This window comes from Dendrobates tinctorius, unplaced genomic scaffold (genome assembly GCF_039654945.1).
Source record: "Dendrobates tinctorius isolate UK_male_01 unplaced genomic scaffold, ASM3965494v1 ptg000028l, whole genome shotgun sequence".
Lineage (NCBI taxonomy): Eukaryota > Metazoa > Chordata > Amphibia > Anura > Dendrobatidae > Dendrobates > Dendrobates tinctorius.
In genome coordinates, this window is record NW_027361696.1 from 34,578,265 (window position 1) to 34,600,131 (window position 21,867).

At 43.1% G+C, this 21,867-nt stretch overlaps 2 protein-coding genes across 2 annotated transcripts in view; both read right to left on the reverse strand.

The window, feature by feature from the left end:
* Nucleotides 1–182: 182 nt before the first annotated feature.
* Nucleotides 183–9,240, reverse strand: LOC141085284 (phospholipase A2 inhibitor gamma subunit B-like). The gene is made up of 5 exons (XM_073570561.1): nucleotides 8,962–9,240; nucleotides 5,741–5,857; nucleotides 5,251–5,388; nucleotides 2,526–2,666; nucleotides 183–1,432 (listed from the first exon to the last, which is right to left on the reverse strand). The coding sequence occupies exons 1-5, from the start codon at nucleotides 9,017–9,019 to the stop codon at nucleotides 1,230–1,232; spliced, it is 657 nt and encodes a 218-aa protein (XP_073426662.1). The 5' UTR covers nucleotides 9,020–9,240; the 3' UTR covers nucleotides 183–1,229.
* A 1,997-nt stretch (nucleotides 9,241–11,237) lies between these two features.
* The window catches only part of LOC141084885 (phospholipase A2 inhibitor gamma subunit B-like), a 51,567-nt gene continuing 40,937 nt past the window's right edge, over nucleotides 11,238–21,867 (reverse strand). Inside the window, exons 3-5 of the mRNA XM_073569840.1 lie at nucleotides 13,584–13,733; nucleotides 13,265–13,405; nucleotides 11,238–12,811 (exon numbers count right to left, since the gene is read on the reverse strand). Coding sequence (XP_073425941.1) covers nucleotides 12,612–12,811; nucleotides 13,265–13,405; nucleotides 13,584–13,733 — 491 coding nt within the window. The 3' untranslated portion in view covers nucleotides 11,238–12,611. The remainder of the gene's footprint in view (nucleotides 12,812–13,264; nucleotides 13,406–13,583; nucleotides 13,734–21,867) is intronic.

A 21,867-nucleotide genomic window follows, 5' to 3' on the forward strand; every position in this document is an offset into this window, starting at 1 on the left:
AATGTAATGTGCCAACTATATTTCATATAGGTGAAGTGGGGCCCACCAGGGGATTTTTCTGTTCTCCCGTGTGGCCAGTCCAAGCCTGCATGTGACGTCAATGTGGAGTTTAATTTTCGGAATGTAATTTTCCATCCAGTTGTCTTTTTAGTTTTTTTCAGTAGGAGAAGTATGACAGAGGCCAATGTGCAAAATCTGCTTTTATTGCGATATTTAGGTCATTGTGCAAATAAAATGACTCGTGCTAAAATGCGAGAGGGAAGAACGGCAAAGAACTATCTGTGTACAAAGGGTAAAAATCCAAACAAGAGGGAAAATTCTGCTCATAAAGCATCTATTTGAGTTGCCCTTCAATATATTAAGAAGCTCCCAGGCTTCAGTATGGTTCCTGCATTGTGGGTGTCATCTTCTCGGCACATTTTTCTTATTTGGCCCAGGGGGAGAGTTAAATTTTTCCCTTTGAAGTTTGGAAAATAGCAGATGGAAGTGATGATTTTTGTTTGGGGTGGTCCAGCCTTGGACTATAAGTCTGGATTCTCCAGAGTGACAGGCACGTGACCATAAATATATGATCTGCATTAATGCGATCACATGCCGACTAGACATGCACAGCCTTTCTCAATGCAATTGTATTGATACAGTCTAGTCTGAATGTGGCCAGAAGTGCGTAAATTGCATACTTGGGGCCAAATTACCGCCTACTCCCGACACCAGCACCAGAGAATTCTGACAGCACACAGTGCATTCAATGTGATGATTCACAAGGATGTGAGCATTCACTTGTAGCCCAATTCTGGACAAACCCTTTAATGGATCAAATAGATAAAAAGAAAGGCTAATCTGCTTGGACAAGGCCATTTTATTAGATGGCTATATAAATTCATACTCAGGGATCGACAGAAGGCAATGGTGAAATGTGGGCGCAAATGTTTGTTTGCTTGTGGCGCCAACACAGGATAAAATGAGGAATTACGCACTTCCCTTTTTTTTAAAAAAGAAAATCCATAAGAAATGTTTTTAATGTGGCCCAAGAGATGAGCCATTTACCCTTTTTTCCTTCTCATTAATTTATAGCTGCAGCAGGAGTCTCCCCCTCTTTTGCATTGTCTGTAGTATTATTGGTATAATTTGCTGAACATATATAGGCATACAATATTATATATTATTTTTAAATACTCTTTTTTATCATCGTGGAAATATTTACACTGGACCAGTGTTCTTTTTTTTTATTAAGGGACATACATGTATTTTACAACTGCAAGTACAGCAGTAATAGGAGCGACAAGGCCGATTTGTAGACTTGGAGTGCCGCTAAATACACATGAATACTTAAACTTCATTTTCAGGGTGCCAAATTTAATCCACTGGGTGCCAAGAGAGCAGATACTTTTTGTGGCGCACCCCCGGATCGCTAATGATCTTCTTATGGGGGCTGCAAATAAAAATAAAAACACAGTATTATGCAAGGTCAAACAGTAAGATAATGTTAAGTTGTAGAAAAGATACATCATTTATAAGTTTAGATAGGCGATCAAAATGCACTAGCAAGTAGGTTGTCACTCTGTTACGGTCTTCGATAAGAAAGGGGGACCTCAAACTATCCCTGAAACTAGGATAATAACTATCTCTGTCCCAGGGGTACTCTTGAAGGTAGAGAGGTCTGAGTCTCTGACCTTACTATGCTCCTGTTAAACCCTGATCTGTCCCCTCCCCATCCCATGAGGCATGGGACAGAAATGGAAGGTAAACAAGAGACAAAACATAAAATAGGGATAACAGAAAATCTTTATCATGTAAAAGCACCAACCAACAATAAGGATAGGAATAAACTAAATTGGAACAGGGACCAGGAGATAAACACACACATACTACAGCAAACAACAGAACACTTCTAGAACAACTCTACTCCAACCACTTAGCTTTGGCATACAGCACAGGAAGACAAATCTTTGACTGGCAAGGACAAAAAGGTTTGACCAGTTTTTAAAGGAAGAGGTAATGACCAGATCAGAAGCAGCTGAAACGGAGCTGCATGTTTCTGACCAGCATACAAAGGGTTGTTATCTCTAACCTCTTCAGCACCAGAGGAAACTGAATTCATTTTACTATGGAACTCAAATCACACCATCTATAAAGAAGACCTGTGTTTCACTACTCGACGTGATCGTCTAACTCCAGGGCTTCCAGGAGGATGTGACACCCTCGGGATAGGGGTATGTTTGTGCAATACACTGGCAGCCTAATGATTTTAATGAGCACAGTAATGTCTCCATTTACCTGCAGGAGCATTGCAGGGGAAGTGAATACATGGTTCCAGATCTACCCACAGATTACACCTGATTTCTGTGGGTCTTTTAGATATGTTGGACAGGTTAGGGGGGGTTTCATTTCATGCAAAAGTGGGAGAACTACAGTTTATTGGTGATCCTGTTGATGAATGTACAGTATATGAGGGAAAAGTTGATAATTGTCTGGATGGATGTTGTATGAGAAGGTGGGTGACTTCTCACTGGTCTTCCATTTACCATAGTATTCGCTGGTCTGGAGCAGGCAGGCATCTTCCTCTCCAGTGCAGTCTATGGTTTGCTTAGAGTAACACCACTTGGAATAGACAGATAAGCAGGTTTGGCAGCTCAACCCATTTGGCTGAAAATTATCATCAGGTACTAAAATAAAAATAAATAAATAAAAACAGGAAAAATATAAAAATATAAAACAATCCATAAAAAGAAACCAAAGAGATGACATAAATAAATAATATAATTACCTGATTGTTCACAAACGCTTAGGCTGTGTACCCACGTAAGTGTTTTTCCACAATTTTTAAGCATTTTTCCTGATAAAAACGCTTCAAAATCGCATACATGAAGCATCCCATTCATTTTAATGAATTCCGCACTTTTTGTGCATATTGATGTGTTTTTTACCGCAAAAAAACACATCGCGGTAAAAAACGCAGCATGCTCATTAATTTCGTGGAAAAATCTGCATTTCTAACTATATTCTATGAGCAGGAGGATGCTCCTGTAAAAAACTCATAAAAAACGCACAAAAATCGCGGTTAAAAAATGCCCCAAAATGCGCATTTTTCCTGGGAAGGAGTCTGTATTTTTCTGCATACGTGGGTACATAGCCTTATAGTTTGGCATCAAATCTAACAATTAAATCAGAAGTAATAAACATATAGCGATAAACTAGGGACCTATACTAAGCAGAAGGCACTAAAGATCCTCACTTTGCCCCAAGCTTGAGCACGGGGCATCAAATAATATACTTTTTTTAAGGACAGCAGCAGATCAGATAGAAGGCAGGTGGTATTTTCAGTGCTTTGAAAAAGTATTCATAACCCTTGAACTTTTTCTACTTTGCACGCATAAACTTAAATGTATTTTATTTGGATTTTATGTGATACCAACATAAAGTAGCAAGTTGATACATTTGACACATGTAAAGGAAATGATAGATGGTTTTCTAAATATTTAAAAAAAATATAGATCTGAAACTTGTGAAGTGCATTCGTATTCAGCCCCCTGTAGTCTGATACCTCTACATGAAATCCTGAGGGACTGCGGGAATCCTGTAAGAATCGCCTCCAGAAGTTGCATATTTAGTAACTTGAGTCCAAATGTGTGTAATTTCTTCGTAGTATAACTACAGCTGTTCTGTGAAGGCCTCAGAGGAGCACAATAGACAGGTTAGGGATAAAGTTGTGGAGAAGAGTAACGCAGAGTTAGGTTATAAAAAAAATAGCCCAAGCTCTGAATATGTCACAGAGTTCTGTTCAATCCATCAACCAAAAATTGAAGTTTTATGACACAACTCTAAACCCTCCAAGACATGGCTGTCCACTTAAAGTGACATTCCAAACAAGGATAGCACTAATTAGAGGAGCAACCAAGAGGCCCATGGCCATTATGGAAGAGCTGCAGATCCACAGCTCGGGGGAAAAGAATCTCTCCATAGGACAAATATTAGTCATATACTACACAAATCGGGCCTTTATGGAAGAGTGGCAAGAAGACAAACATTTATGAAAGCCATGAGGCTATGTGCACACGTAGTTTGAGGTCCTGTGGATTTTTCCGCGCGGATTTGGAAAAATCCGCAGGTAAATTCTCAGGTCAAAAGACCTGCGATTTACTTGCGGATTAGCCTGCAGTTTAGCCCTGCGGTTTCACACCTCTACAATGGAGAAGGTGTGAAATCGCAGCGGATTCCGCACAAAGAATTGACATGCAGCAAATCCGTGCGGAAAAATTTGCAGCATGTGCACAGCGTTTTTCAGTTTACCATTAAAAACAATGGTACTGTACAATGCACCTAAATCTTCTGCGGACCCGCAGAGCCTGAAACGCTGCAGATCCGCAGCAGAATCCGCACCATGTGCACATGGCCTGAGAAGTCCTGTTTGCAAAAAGCCGTATAGAGGACACATCGAGCATGTGGAAGAAGGTGCTGTGGTCAGATGAGACCATAGGAGAATTTTTTTGGCTGACTGGAAAACAGTATGTGTGGTGGAAAACAAACACTGCACATTACACTGAAAACGCCATCCCCACTGTCACACATGGTGGTGGCAACATTATGCTCTGGTGAGGCTTTTCTTCAGCAGGCGAAGGGAAGCTGGTCAGAGTTAATGGTATATTTAATGGAGCAAATAAAAGGCAATCCTGGAAGAAAACTTGTTAGGCTATCTTCACATGTCCAGTAATCATCCATTAGAACAGATCCAGCAGCAATTCATTTAAGAATTGATTTCAGCTAGATCTGGGTTTTTTTAACATTGACGTCTATGGAAAATGATTAGCCATCCGTTGTTCTCCCATTTGAAACTGGTCAATTTTTTACTTACTGTGGGTGGAAAAATAAATGTTGAACATAGACAACTGGACATATGAGCTTCAAGTAATCATATCTTTGAAACTGATCCAGTAAGCCAAAAACAGGTCTGTATCAAATGGGAGAGCAACAGATGGCTGATTAACAGGAAAACCTGTTAGAGCCTGCAAAAGACTTGAGATTGGGGCGTAGGTCCACGTTCCAGCAGGACAAAGACCCTAAACATCCTACCAGAGCTACAATGGATGGATTAGAGCATATTCACATGTGTGAACCACCCAGTTACAGTCCAGAGCCAAATCCCAGAGAATCTGAGAAAAGACATGAAAATCGCTGATCATGGACATCTCCACCCAACCTCACAGAGTGAGCATGCAAAGAAGACCTATATAGAAAGCAGGGGGTACTTACTTATTGGGTGCGGTGGAGTGCAATTATCAGTGTAACAACAGGTTGTGCTTCTCCGGATCCTACCATTGGATGCACTCATACTGCCGGGGGCATCACAGTGATGTTTGGGGGCGCAGGACATGTCAAATACGGCCCCATCTATAATAAAAGCTCAAGATAAGCAAACCTTTTTAGTTACATTGTAATCTTTACATTACGAATATTCTGCAGCCACAAGTACAGAATTGCTGATTGACTTTAATCCAAGCACTTCGCCACTTTTCTAATTTTTAAGAGATCGTACTGATCTTTATGAATGTATTTTCAGACTGATACAAAGACTGAGAAGCAAAAGCATTGGTGAGAGCATAATATATCAATATACTGACGACACACGGGTTAGGTCACTACAAAAGTAAGGTCATGGTAATGGATACCAAAGGTGGTTGGTGAAGGAAATGAGCAGAATGGTGATATCTTGTTACAAAAGGCTTATGATGAAGTATCATACGTGTGTTGGTCAGGGTGTAGGAGGAGGCGCAGACGTAGCCCTCAGGGCAGACCAGGCTGGATGCGTTGCAGAATTCAGCGCTTGTACTCGTACACACGTTACAAGACAGAAAGTCACCTAGAAAGACCCAGAGAAAATCAATATTACAGAATATCCCACAGAGCCATCACTGGGTAGTTTTCCCAGCACATAATAATGAAGAAAAGAAAGATTAGTTGTTTCCTCGGCACAAACAGCATTTTCTGGTTACTAAATAAGTCAAATCGGCACAAAATCCTCTTTGTGTTCACTGACCCCTGTCAGATTCTCGTCATTTTTGTCATGATTCTAACATATTTTCTCCTCACTGGATGCATTTAGAAACAAGAATGAAAGAAAATGATTTAATTATTTTTTAAATGATGTGAAGATGTTTTGAACAGCTGCATGTGCCCAGAATAGCCGCGAGTGGAATCACGATCCACCCGCAGCTATTAACCAGTTAAATTCCACTGTCAAACTCTGACAGCGGCATTTAACAAGCACTTCTGGCAATAGCGCACACCGGCGACCCATGTCACGTGATCGTGGGTCACCGGTGTGTCGGCATGACAACCGGTGGTCTCCTGGAGACCTCTATGGTTGTCAATGCCGGATTGCTATGAGTGCCACCCAGTGGCTGGTGCTCATAGCAAGTGAGTAATTCTGCTGTATAGAGGCGATCTGACCATCACCTCTATGTAGCAGAGACAATTGAGTTATGGCAGCTTCTAGTATCCTATGGAGGCTATTGAAGCATGACAAAAGTAAAAAAAAAAAGTGTTTAAAAATATAAAAAAATAAAAAAAATATAACAAGTTCAAATCACCACGCTTTCGCCTCATTCAAATTAAAACAATTAAAATAAAAAAATAGAGCATACACATATTAGGTATCGCCGCATTCAGAATGGTCCACTCTATCAGTAAAAAAAGGATTAACCCGATCGCTAAACGGCGTAGCGAGAAAAAAGTCAAAACGACAGAATTACGTTTTTTGGGTGGCAACAACATCGCATTAAAATGCAATAACGCATGATCACAAGAACATATCTGCTCTAAAATGGTATGACTAAAAACGTCAGCTCAGTGCGCAAAAAATAATCCCTCACCCGACCCGAGATTAGGGAAAATGGAGACGCTACAGGTATAGGAAAATGGCGCATATTTTTATTTTTTTTTAGCAAGGTTTAGAATTTAGACCTAGACATGTTTGGTGTCTGTGAACTCGTAATGACCTGGAGAATCATAATGGCAGGTCAGTTTTAGCATTTAATGAACTTAGCAAAAAAGTCAAACAAAAATTGCACTTTTTTTTTGCAATTTCGCCGCATTTGGAATTTTTTTCCCGTTTTCTAGTACGCGACGTGCTAAAACGAATGGCTTTGTTCAAAAGTACAACTCGTTTCGCAAAAAATGAGCCCTCACGTGGCCATATTGACGGAAAAGTAAAAAGTTATGGCTCTGGGAAGGAGGGGAACGAAAAAAAAAAAAACGAAAAAAGCTCACAATATTTAGCATTTTTGATGCCCTGCACTATCTGTACCCTTTTGGTATTTTTCTAGGTGCACATATGCACTTTGTGTCTCCCCCATGTTCATGTTCTCTCTGATGTGATAATAAAATTCATATTTTTATTATAAAAGTTGGCTTTTGGATCGTTTTTTCTTTTGTTAGTTTCGGTATGCGATTGGCTCTATATATAGGTCCTATTTTTGCACCAATATGTGCTATTGCTATATACTGATTATTGATTTATCGTAATGGTGCGTGATTTACTGCTGTGTGTTTGTCTTACACCCATTCTATATATTACAGTCCTTCCAATGACAGTGTCACATCCCTAGCTCTGATTTATTTATCAAATATGTATCTACTTCTTATTTTTTTATTATTAATAAATAATAATAATTGGTTTTGTATAAATCATAATGGCAACAACTTCATCAAAACTGCCCTGTGTGATCCTTCAACCAAAAACCCCTTTAACCTCCCCCTCCCCTGCTGATCTCTGATGTCAGCCTGTTTACAGTACCTTGTAGTTCATAGTTCTGCCACCAGATGGCGCTCAGTAACACCATAACAAAAGGGAAATTCCTCTGCAGTAACAATGTATCAGATTTGTTTCCTCTGCAGCAGCTCCTCCTATATATATACAGACCATACTGTATATGTCCTCATCATATGGGGTCCATCCCTCTATGAGGAGACGATTCTCAGGGGGTACATATGTATAAACTGTATATAGGGTCAGGGCGCCCTCCCTGCTCAGATCTTCTCCCTCCTCCTCTCTGGGGATGGAAACATCTGCTACAAACATCTTTCATCATTGGATTCACTGTGGAGTCAGGAGGAGGTCAGGAGGAAAGTTCTGTCCCAGCAAGACAGCGCCTCCCATCATTACTCTCTAGGGATGCCTCACAATCTTTAGATCCATGCGGCACTACAACACCCAGCATTCAGATTTGAACTTAATACGTATTTTCCTAATGTATATTAATAATGGTGCGATGCAGCGGGGCTGAGTTTGTTATTTAGTATTTGTGACTGCAGCTTAAAGGGGTATGACGGAGTTAACTACTTGTGACGCAGTCACTTGATTTTACATCTAGAGCTGGAATGGTGCGGATCGGTGCACAGATTGATGATTCCCCCCCCATCCTCCTTTACCCCCTTCTTTCATCACAACATGCACATTTAGCTCTGCTACATCCGAATCAAAAAATGTGACAAAATCTAGCAATATAATATCTGTCATTTCACATTTTTACTTCCCCTTCTATTGGGATGCGGCACAGTTTGTTGCGCGGCACAGCCGGTTCCACCATCGTAATAAGGTACCTTTATTATTTTTTTTGCATAGGACTGCAGATAAATATGATGCCTGCATCCATTGTCATTCTGTTACTGGAGTCACAGGGTATATATCTACATTCCCTTATCTTTGTCGTCCCTATGTCAACACTTCCGGTCACAGGAATCCAGAACTGTATGAATCCATATTAATGTCCACACTGCTGCAGGATGCCTCCATGATGTATAAAAGGGGCTGCATGGATGCCATTGCCCCATTTACAGGGTGGCACCCAGTTATGAGGGGCACATAACATTATAACCATGTAAGCAAATCAATACAGATTGTCTTAAAGGAACAGTACACACGTAGGATAGACAGTGTTACATGTAGCTGACAAGAAAACTTACCTGGGGTCACGAGAGCTGAAAGAATCCACAGAAGTCCCGTGAGGGGTCCGGTTCCCATCCTGGGATCTGCAGTAAGTGCAAACTGGACCTTGAATCCTCAAGTACAGCCTGGAAGTGTTCACAGTACAGCGGGGCAGGGGTGGGGTGAGATGATGGGAACATCACATTTGGCAGTGGATTAACAATAAACAGTAAAGTTGAAGCCTCCAGGGGGTTTCAGCTGAGGACAATCCTTTTTTCCTAATGGGGCCCCCTGACATTAGGCTATTTGGGATATTAATCCTAATAATCGGCTATGGGAAATCCTAATGTCATTTCTCTGCAGTGCCACCAAAGGTGAATTTGGGAATTACACTCATCTAATTAAAGGGGAGAAGAAAAGGCATCACTTGTCCACAGCACACGTGGGGGTCCGACCGCTATTCAGCAAAACATGGTGTGCCCATCCGTGAATGCTGCTCCATTCCTTCTCTATGGGACTACTAGAAAAATCTCTGCAGCCCTATAGGTAATGAAAGGAGTGATGTTTGGGGTAAAAGTTCCCTGTTTCCAGGGGTTAGATCCCCACTGATTTATAAGTTATGTCCAATCCACTTCTCGTCACCGGACGACCCCTTTAATATCATTGGGCTGTCCATGTAATACTGGGGTCTCCATGGATGTTCTATCCTTCCATTTGGTTGAAGGGTAACCCCAATTCTGTAAAAAACAAGGATTCCCATTAAACTTTTCATAACAAAACTTCTGCAACTTTTGACTAAACTTTGTGTTTCAATTCACCATTTTCGAGATCTCTGCTTACTGTCAGGGAATAGTTTGCACCCAGGAGCTGAAAACTTGTCACAACTTTATTACTTTACAAAGCTGAATGTTTTGTACAAATAATAGGACTATCCCCAATGAACCACACCACACAATTAATTTAAGTTCAAGGTCTTTGCTTCCTTTCAGCGGATAGGATTATTGATAGTTCACAGTCAAAGGATAAAATCCCATCATGATTTATTACTTTTCCTGAAAATGCTCAACACATCAGCTGCACAGTTCTCTCCCTGGTTTGTCACCTTTTCATGATTTATTACTTTTACAGAAAATGCTCAACCCATCAGCTGCACAGTTCTCTCCCTGGTTTGTTGCATTTTCTTGATTAATTACTTTTCCAGAAAATGCTCAGTACATCAGTTCTCTCCCTGGTTTGTAGTCTTATCATTATTTATTGCTTTTCCGGAAAATGCTCAACACATCAGCTGCACAGTTCTCTCCCTGGTTTGTCACCTTTTCATGATTTATTACTTTTCCAGAAAATGCTCAACACATCAGCTGCACAGTTCTCTCCCTGGTTTGTCACCTTTTCATGATTTATTACTTTTCCAGAAAATGCTCAACACATCAGCTGCACAGTTCTCTCCCTGGTTTGTCACCTTTTCATGATTTATTACTTTTCCAGAAAATGCTCAACACATCAGCTGCACAGTTCTCTCCCTGGTTTGTCACCTTTTCATGATTTATTACTTTTCCAGAAAATGCTCAACACATCAGCTGCACAGTTCTCTCCCTGGTTTGTCACCTTTTCATGATTTATTACTTTTCCAGAAAATGCTCAACACATCAGCTGCACAGTTTTCTCCCTGGTTTGTCGCCTTTTCATGATTTATTACGTTTCCGGAAAATGCTCAACACATCAGCTGCACAGTTCTCTCCCTGATTTGTCACCTTTTCATGATTTATTACTTTTTCAGAAAATGCTCAACACATCAGCTGCACAGTTCTCTCCCTGGTTTGTCGCCTTTTCATGATTTATTACTTTTCTGGAAAATGCTCAACACATCAGCTGCACAGTTCTCTCCCTGGTTTGTCACCTTTTCATTATTTGTTATTTTTCCAGAAATTGCTCAACACATCAGCTGCACAGTTCTCTCCCTGGTTTGTCACCTTTTCATTATTTGTTAGTTTTCCAGAAAATGCTCAACACATCAGCTCCACAGTTCTCTCCCTGGTTTGTCGCCTTTTACTTGCCCTGATACGTTGTATCACTCAGGACAGAGCTGGAGTTTTTTGTAGACTGGATATATATATATATATATATATATATGTAGCAAACTCTCAGCTTTGGACGATTTCTGTAAGAATGCTTCTATACAGTGAGATCTTCGAAACAAAAAAGAGTTTAAAAAGTTGCATAGCTTTTGTTACAATAAATGGAGCTTTATTTTCATAAACCTATAAATTCCCTTTTAGTTCCTATACAACAGTAAATAAAGTCCTTTAGTCGCCCACATGTCACTCTGCCAGATCTTAATTGTTTCCGATTCTGGGTGAGCTGGGAGTAAAGTTCTGTAATAAAGCAGAATACATGGAACTTTTTTGTCTTTTTTGAGTTGGATTTTCTTATTTCCACCATCGATATAAATGTCGGTGACGTTCTGTGACACCATATAAGGGCAGAAAAAAGAAAACGCATTCTTGGAAAAACCCTTTAAAGGATGAAGAATGAGAATAGGAGAACAATACTGAGAGAAGAGTGAAGGGAGGAGGGTAATGGTTTTACTGTGAAGAGAGGAGGGTGATGTTATTTCTGGCGTGTCAAATAATCAAAGATCGCAAAACCTGCACAAAGAGGAGAATGTGCAGCTGCAAACGCTCCAGTGCCTGATGGTCTATTTCATGTGTTAATGGCAGAGGATATCCCATGGGTACTGATGTATGGAACGGGCACGAGAGCTGCACCTGCTCCATACATAGCTGGTGCTGGCTGTATAAGGCTATGTTCACTCAAAGTTTTTGAGTCATTTAAAAATCACAAGTATTAGGAAACAAATCACTTTTTTACATAGTTCTGACCTTTTTTAACTTCTAATATTAATACATATACAAGTTTGTTATTGCCATAATCATACTGACTTGGGGAATCATGTTGCTGGGTCTTTTTTATTGCACAATGAACATCTTGAGGGGAACCTGTCAGCAGGTTTTTAGACCTCCGTATTTACATCATCACGGTAGAGTATTTGCACTTATGAATACTTCTATACTTTTATATTATATATCTGTGTCTCATAATTCATCTGAAAATTCTTCTGCAAATGAGTGCTCACGTTCAGGGGCTCGGTCTTCACTTACAGCTCTCTGTTCCACTTTCTCCTCCTGTCGCCGGCCTCTTGCCACTGATTGACAGGTCACTTCTCTGAACCTGAAACCTTGCACAGGCTTCGTAATTCCAAGAATTGCTGCAAGGGTAGTAATATCCTGATAATTTTGTGAGAGGTGGACTCTCCTTCTGTGCATGCGCCAACCCTGGGAATGATGGCGCTTGTGCAACATCTCAAGCTGGGAGCAGGTCACACAGACTGACATCTCTCACAGGCTCCATAATTCCCAGGTGTGTCGAACATAGAGTGACGTCCTGGTGGTATTGTGAGAGCGGGACTATCTATCTGCACGTGGACCCATTCCGGCAATGATGACACTTGTGTGACATCTCAGGTAGTGGAGCAAGAAATAGAAAGCTGACAGGTGCCATCATTCCCGCCATTCCATGGTTCCATGAAGGTCTCAGAAGTCATGACGATATTTCAAAGTCCAAACTGAATGCAAATAGTGGCAGAACCGGAGACATAAAGACCAAAAAAGAGACATTTTCTATACAATGTTCAAGACATTGTTGAGAGAGTCAATAAGATCAAAACAATGAAGATATATAAGAAGGAATCCTGGTGAAGACCACCACCTCCTCCAGTGCAAGAAATCCGAACCTCAACGCTTATGCCATCAGTGATCACCGATTGGTTGCCAATGTTACATATGGTCGGGGTGGCACAACCACGAAGGATGGAGTCTCTCGACAAAGTTCCTGTTGAAGACAAGAATGACCAAGAGTAAATCAATGCAAGGCAACTGTTGATGAGACGTCTTCAAGTTACCAGTGATGGCCTAGATCTCTTCCTGATAGGATTTACATATTGTACTTAGTACATTCTTTATGAAACTCTCAACCAATAAGACAAATTTGTGTTATGCCTTGGAATTTGTATGAACCAGCAATTCTGAATTCAACCCTTCAAGAATCCCGTTAGGTCATATTTTAAGAGTTTTTTTCAACAGAACTTGTCAACTTCTTTTAGTTTCCAAAGTAATAAAGTAAACGTTTAAGAAACGTTCCACATGATTTGGCCGCAAATCGAAACTTTTGAAAAGTGTGGGGTTGGGCTTTGTTTGACATGTAGTAACCATGACATTTTGATCAGAATTTCATGGTTATCACTTGAGTTTGTTGCAACCTTCTTGCTGGCTTCTAGTGACATACCTGACATTTTTGAATGTTGCACAATACACAATGTCTCGTCACCAGTACACTCCATGGTGGTCCCAGTGTCACACCAGTCCGTATCATTTCCAGTACAGGATGGACAAGTCAGGCCATTCTGTACAGGGCTGTCAGGTGGCACTAATGGAGAATGAAGACTAGATGTTACCATGAAGACATTTTATATCAAATTATTACTGAAAACCAAATCCTTTACCAGTATTAATGCCATCTTCAAGTACTGCTGTGATTTGCTGTACACCATGGACTTGAATATTCAAATTATTGTTGGAGGTAAGGGCGGTGCCCTGGTACTTACAGACTGGTGGGGATGGCGTGCAGTTATCGGTGTCGCAGCATGAAAAGCCCTTCTTGGAGTTACTGTGGTGGGTACTGAAGCTGCCGGGACCCTGACACTGGTCTTCGGGGACACAGGATCTGCCAAAGAATTCACTTTTCTTTATTCCATCTACGATGAAAGTAAATAAGTTTAATAAGTCGCTAAATATTTTACATTTACCGGGAGTTGTACTGATACTATAATCGTTACCAGTAATAATAATGTTATTTTTCCTGTCACAACCATCAACTAATGCAGACATCTGAATCCCTATATTAGGACCACTAAAAATAGCTACATTCATAACTAATACTTCCTTATGGTTATTACAATATGGCTATTAGTTACATAAAGAGATGAGCGACTTTGCCTTTTTTCGGGTCGAGTCGGGTTTCATGAAACCCGACTTTCTTAAAAGTCGGGTCGAACGAAATCGGCCGACTATAGGGAAAAGTCGGGATCCGACTGAAACACGAAACCCAATGCAAGTCAATGGGGAAGCAAAGTCGGCAGGGAGTGGAGGACAGTAAACACACCTACAGTGCACATTTCAATGCCAACAACATCAATTCTTATTACTTAAGCTTGTCAACCTTAATTTACTTTATAATAATAGTTACGCATTGAAAACTGGGGGTTATTTGGCTAAAGTTGTGGGGGGGTAGGGCTGGCGCCAGGTTTTCGTGTGTCCTGAGCCAAAGAGTGTCAGTGCGCCCTTTTAACACATACCACAATTCATAATGCTATGATATGGCACAGAAATATAGGTATAGTACAATGAAAAATACTTCACTGCTTACATGGCATGACTGATATTATCTATTTTAAATTCTACAGTAGCTAAAAAAACAGACAGTATATTACTCCATACAGTATTATGGCCACCACCTAGTGCACCATACAGAATGATGAGCCCCATATATTTCTCCATACAGAATAATTGGTCCCATATAATGTTCCATACAGTATATGTTGGTCCCCATAGATGATACTCCACTGTCTTATGGGGCCAAATAATGCTCCATATATAATGGCCCCATTTCTAATGCTCCAGTGTATAATGGGCCCCGTAAATGCTGCTCCAGTGTCTGATGTCCCCCATTTGGAATGCTCCAGTATATGATGGGCCAAATGGATGATGCTCCAGTGTGTGATGGGCCCCCATATCTCATTCTCCAGTGTATATTGCTCCCCAAAAAATGCTCACAACATTTAAAAAAATTAAATACCTCTCCTCGCTGGGCACTGCTGTACTCTGGACTCCTCAGCACTGCCATCTTTAAGCTCTCTGCACTTGTACTGTTTCGGTAGAGGGCATACAGACGTGATGTCAACGAGCTCTCTAACCTGAATGTCACTGTCAGGAAACGCGGAAGACGTCACGGCGGGGGGAGCAGGGAGAGGTAAGTGCTGCAAGTGCTGTGGCCCTGAGCAAGCATGGGGGGGCCACTCGTGGGCGATGGCACTGGCACAGGGCCCCTCATATCACGACGGTATGTCTGACGGCGAGTGGACCCTCCCACTGGCAGAGACACTTTGGCTTGCTATGAGGGGCCCTGTGCCACTGCCATCGCCCACGAGTAGGACACCCCCACCTGCTCAGGGAACCGGCAATTTTATCTGCACCTTCCTCTGTGTCACCATGTAAGGTGGTATAGTATGCGGGAAGGGACACATGAGTTTCATCAGTGTCACATTCTGGCTCTATAGAGTACGAGAGGAATGTAGTGCTGTGGGTGAATGTACCAGCGAAATCATCTAGCAGTGGCTGTGCATCAGTGCACTCCATCTCTGATTCATGTTTGACTGGGGAATTCAGGATTTCACTTGATAAAACAGGCATAGCATGTGAAAAGAGCTCCATGGAGTAATCTCAAATGTGGGCTGCCACATCCTGCACTTTGGGTGTGGGTGAAGGAGCAAAGGAAAGGGGTGGTTCCTGACCAGAAGCCTGCACTGGCGACTCAGTGCTTGCATTTTTGTAAACTTCAGAAGAGGAGGTGATAGAGCTGGAGGCTGTTTCGGCAATGTAAGGCAAAACCAGTTCCTGATGCTCCGGCTTTAAAAGCAGTTTACCTACTCCCATAAAAGGGAGCCTTAAAGGCCTTCTTGTGCCAGACGATGACACAGGCTCAACACCTCCTGCCTTAGCTGCTATTGTGCTTTTGGCACTACCAGCAGATGCACCACCACCATCAGTACCAGCTGGCCCCCCACACACCCACGTCCGCGGCCTCTTCCACCATACTTAATAATTTTTGGGAAAATGGACTCAAAATACAAGCAGATATATGGTACTATATCAGAAGCGGACAGCTCTATACAGTCTAGGGATAATTGTAAATCTCCATATATATTTCATGAGTCAGACACAGACGGTCACAGGCTCAGTATGTATTACACAATAATATAAAAATTAGCAAAAGGGTACAGTATCACTAGATACAAGGTATATATAGTATAGTTTAAACATACTGAATATCCGTATACATTTCAGGAGGCAAACACAGACGCTCTCAGGCCCAGTATGGATCCGACATCAATATAGAAAGTTGAGAAAGGGTACTATGGCGCCCCTGAGGGTATGGTCGCCACAGAGGTACTGCACCTCTTCCAAAGGTGTGGTATCCCACCCTCAGGTAAGGAGGGATCACCACTAAGGACTCCTAACCCTGAACTCAACACACACACTAGTTAGTCAGGGCATCTGGGTGTACCCTGCGGGAGGATGGCCTCATCCCAGACTGACTAGGAAAGGGTGTTGGGGGTTAGTGATGAAGGTAGGTACAGTGGGAGGAGCTTAGGTAGTGGAGTGATTGTGGCCATCCAATGAGAGAGAGCAAGGTGACAGAAGGTGGGTGTAGCTAGTCTGAGGTAAATGGATCTTTCTAGAGAGTTGTCGTCGGTGACAGGACAGAGTAAGAGCAGGATTGCTGTGAGAGGGCTGAGGGTCAGAGAAGAGAGAAACATATTGTCCAAGCTCCTAGACTGGAGGTAAGGGGTCCTTGGGGCACGGGAAGTGCAATAAGCCACCTGTCAAGCCTGTTTCTGGAGAAGGAAGGGCCGGGCCTCATTCGGGAAGGTGTCTCCTGAAGGTAGTGGAGAAATACAGGGCTCAGCTAGAAAAACGGAGGCTGAGGTAACTTTAAGTGCCTCAGTCGCAGCGGCATTCAATACTCCAAAAGGCAGCAGTTGGAATAAAGGACCCCGGAGCCTGACCCACGTCGCCCGTTGTGATTCTTGGCTGTCGGCTTGGGACACTGTTTGCGAAGGTGCACAGCAGGAAGGAAGGGAAAGATCAGCGCAGAGACAGGGCCTAGAAAGGATACACAAGGAGGAGTCTTGAACAGGTGTTCCTGATCTACTTCTGAGTTTGCCAGACCCCTCCCTCGGAGGACACAGTACCAAGCGGGTCATCTTGTGCACAAAACTTTGGAGGAAAAACTCAGAAACTGCACCCAACTGTGTCCTTGGTGTCTTTTACAACTCGCCTGCTACACACGCTACACTCACCATCACCGTCAACGGCTCACAAGCACCATCTCAACTGCCCTGGGATACAGCTGTGCCCATGGAGAACTTCATCATCTTGGATACTTTAACACCGTTCCAGAGGATATGCATTGCAGCGTCGGCTATCCTAGCCGAGTACCACGGGTGGCGTCATGATCCACCTTTTCCAAATTAAGTATCATGCCATCTTCCCCCTCATCTGAACTGTCATCTTCTTTATTGGACACCCAGGGCCACGTACTGGATCCCAATCACCACCGTGACATACTTCACCCTTAAAAGAGCCTGAAAGGCCCGGTGCTGTGTAACCCCCCGCCCTGCGTAGCATTTCATTTTAACACCAGATACCAGGGATACATAGTATAGTTTCAACAATCGAAATCTACGATTACATTTTTGGAGGCACACACAGACGCTGTCATGGCCAGTATGGATTCGACAACAATCAAAAAAGGAGAAAAAGGGTACAGTATCACCAGATACAAGGTATATATAGTATAGTTTAAACATTCAAAATCTCCATAGACATTTCAGCAGGCAGACACAGATGCTCTTAGTCCCAGCATGCATTAGCCAAGAATATAAAAAGTAGAAAAAAGGTACTGTTTCACCAGATACAAGGTAGATATAGCATTGTTTAAACATTGCAAATCTCCCTATTTATTTCAGGAGGCAGACTCAGACGCTCTCCGGGTCAGTATGGATTACACAATATAAAAAGCAGAAAAAAGGTAATGGATCAGAAGCGTACAGCTGTATACGGTGTAAGGTGCATTGTAAATCTCAGTATATATTTCCAGAGTCAGAAACAGATTGTCACTGATTCAGTATGGATTAGGCCACAATATAAAAAGCATTAAATGGGTAAGGTATCACAAGCGTACAGCTGTATACAGTGTTGGGGTAATCTTAAATCTACAAATATATTTCTGGAGTTACAGACAGACGTTCACAGGTTCAGTATGGATTACACCAGAATATAAAAATGAGAAAAAGGGAAATGTATTTGAAACGTACACAATTATACAGTGTTTGGGGTACTTTGAAATATTTGTATATATTTCAGTCTCAGTAAGGCAGTCCAGACTCTCCGCTACAGGAAGCTAGATGGATAAAAGTACAGACTGAAAGTCGAGTGATTTCAGAAAAGTTTGAATTACTAATCACTGTAAAACCTAATGGGAGAATTAGCAGTGGCGATGCTGACCCTCATTTACTTTTACTGTGGATACAGCTAAAACGGAAATTAGTGAAGAAAGGGTTGCTGTATCGAAGTAGCGTCGATCAAATCACCATTACTCGTCTCCATCAAATTGTGATCTGATCGCAGGGAGAGCTGTAGACATGGCCCTCACTGCCTATCATGATCTGTCTGGTCACTTTGGAGTGCAAAACACAGATGCCACAGGCCATAGGGGATTCTATTGGATTGGCATGAGAGGAGACGTTGAAAAATGGTGGCAGGAAGGTCACACGTCTATGACTATGAAAACTTTGAAAGGTGATCATAAAGCACCACTGCATCTGATTGTGAGTTGATGTCCATTACAAATGGTAGTCATTGATCATCTGAAGGTAGAGGCCAGCAGGACAGGACATAGCTACATCTTAACCATCATCAATCAGTACACCAAATTTGTAGTGGCCGTCCCTGTGAAGGATTTAACTGGCCAGACTACACAGCGGTGGAGCAGGGAGAGGTAAATATTGCAAGTGCTGTATCCCTGAGCAAGCAGGGTGGTCCCACTCGTGGGCGCCGTTACTGGCACAGGGCCCCTCACAGTACGGCAGTGTGTCTGATGGCGAGTGGGCCCCCCACCGTCAGAGACATTTTATTGTACTATGAGAGGCCGTGTGTCAGTGTCGTCGCTCAAGGGTCGGCGCACACACACCTGTTCAGGGCAACAGCACTTGCCCGTGAATTCCAGGTGGTGACCACGGTCCTGGGGGGAGGCAGCACAGTTAGGGAGGTTTAAAAAATGCCATATGTTGATGTGTATGCTGGACTTTCAGCAGCTACAAATGGAGGAATTGGAGAAGTCCGAGGAAGAGGAGGATAAAAGTGAGCCTTTTTTCTGCCAACCTATGTGCTATCAGGGGAAGGTGGGACAAAATCCTTGGAAACCCATGCATGGTTCATTTTAATGAAGGTTAGATCATCCACATTTTGGGTCGACAGATGGGTCCTTTTTTCGGTCAGGATTGATCCAGCAGCACTGAAGACTCTTTCAGATAGCACTCTACCAGCAGCGCAAGCGAGCTCCTGTAAGGCATATTGTGCCAATTCAGGCCAGGTGTCCAGTTTTGAGGCCGAATAATCAAAGGAGAATAACCTGTGAGGGAGAACCTCGATATGGGAGGAGAAGTAGTTTGTAACCATAGTTGACAACTGCTGTCTCCTGTCACTTGCAGTCGATTCTGTATTAGCTGTCGTTTGCGCGGTACTTGAGAAATCAGACCACAACCTTGTCAGGAAACCCCTGTCTCCAGTGGCAGTTCGGCTGTGTGCACCATGAACACCTCTTCCATTTTGTCCACTACGGCTTGTGGGAGAACCAGCTCTGCTGCTGTGTGCTGGGAATGCCTCAAACAAACGGTTTACCAGAGTTGCTTGTTTCTTAGCCAATATTAGCTCGGGGTTCTCCTGTGGCATGATGTTGTGCAGTTTGCCTTTATAGCGTGGATTGAGGATGCTAGCCAACCAGTAGTCATCATCCCTCATCATTTTGGCAATGCGGGGGTCCCTTTTTAGGATCCGCAAGGCATAATCACGCATGTGGGCCAATGTTCCAGGTGTCAATGCTGCACTGCCAGTAGTGGGTGGAGGAGCACTTTCTGGCAAATCCATATCCCTCCAGTCACGCACAAACCCTGTACCTGACCTTGGCACGCCTACATTTTCTCTTGCCCCCTGAGAAGCATCCTCATCCCCAAAATTATCATCCCCCTCATCCTCCTCCTCCTCTTCCTCTTCTTCCTCCGCCTTGTCCATGACAGTTCCCTGACCAGACAATGGCTGACTGTCATCAAGCCTTCCCTCCTCATCCTCCTCCTCCTCCTGTTGCTCCTCCGCTGCAGACGCCTGATCCTTAATGTGCGTCAAAGTTTGCATGAGCAGACGCATAAGTGGTATGCTCATGCTTATGATGGCGTCGTCTGCGCTTACCAGCCGTCTGCATTCCTCAAAACACTGAAGGACTTTACAGAGGTCTTTCAGCTTTGACCACTGCACACCCGACATGTTATGATTGAGTCACCGTAGGAGGCAGACACAAAAATTGAAGCTACGTCCAGAAAACCAGAGAAGTTGGCAACTATCTGATTGCAGACCCCTGAACCTATCAACACAACTAGCAGTAGCCGTGGGGGGTTCCTACGATGCCCTAGACCCCTCGATCACAGCCGGAGCGCTAAATAGCCTAAAGACAGAAAAGGAAATCTAACTGCCCCAGAGCAGACCCCAAAGTAAAAGGCAGCCCCCAACATATAATGACGGTGAAGCAAGATGAAAAAACACTCACACAGATAGAAAGATAGGCTGAGCAAACGATGGGGCCCAAGCTAGCTAAACAGAACAGGAAAGGAAGGTTGCTGTCTGCAATCTGCCAAAACCCTATCAAAGACATAAGCCAACAAGCTGATATGAAAAAGACCCTGAAGCAGCTAGGCTTCAAAAACTAAATCAGCACTCAGGTATTTTCAGAAGACAGAGCTAAAGGAATTCAGCACACCCCAGCAGGGAATGGCAGAAATCCAGAAAAACAAAGCAAAACAAAGTCTAAGCACAAATGCAAAAAGCCGAGCAGAAAACTTAGCTTTAGAGGAGCAGGAATTCAGACTGGTCTCCAAGGATCCCACAGAGAAATCACCCGCAGGGCAGAAGGGCGTCGGCAGCCTTATATCCAGTCAGTAACTCCACTCAGCCAGTCATCATCATCAGACTCAGGTGTTTGATAATCAGGCTCACTACCTTTCTTTACCAGAAGAGGGAGTTCCTCGGGCCTCAGTAGTGAAGGGGAAAATGAACTCACAACACGACAACTCCATGTCTGCCCTCAAACTGCCTGCCCGTGTATCCTCCCACAAATGCATAACAGCCTGCCTCTGTTTGCACAGCCTCTCCACCATGTGCATTGTGGAGGTCCATCTTGTAGCAACGTCTATGATTAGGCGGTGCTTGGGGAGGTGGAGTGATCATTGCAGCTTCTGCATAAGACTGGAGTGTACGGGCGAGCAACAGATGTGCGAGCACAGTCTTCACACCTTATTGAGCAGGGCTGTTAACTCAGGATAATTATTTAGGAAGCACTGCACCACCAGGTTCAAGGTGTGAGCCAGGCAAGGTATGTGTGTGAGTTTTGCAAGGGCTATGGCTGCACAAAATTCCGCCCATTATCTCTGACTACCTGGCCTGGCTCAATATGTAGACTGCCCAGCCATGACTCAGTAGTCGGCCAGTACCTCCGCGGTGTGTCTGCTGTCGCCCAAAGACATAATTTTTAAAACAGCCTGCTGCCGCTTACCACCAGCTGTTCGATAGTGGGACACCTCGTGTGCAGCAATGACAGATGTGGATAGAGTGTTCGTGTGACTGCGCTCTGTCAATGAGCTTTCACTTCTGGAGGAGGAGGGTCGAACACCTGCAGCCAACTGTTTCCTATACCATGGGCTAGGCAGCACAGTTCCACCACCGCTGTCCCCTGTGGAGCCTGCATCCACCACATTAACCCAGTGCACAGTGATGGACACG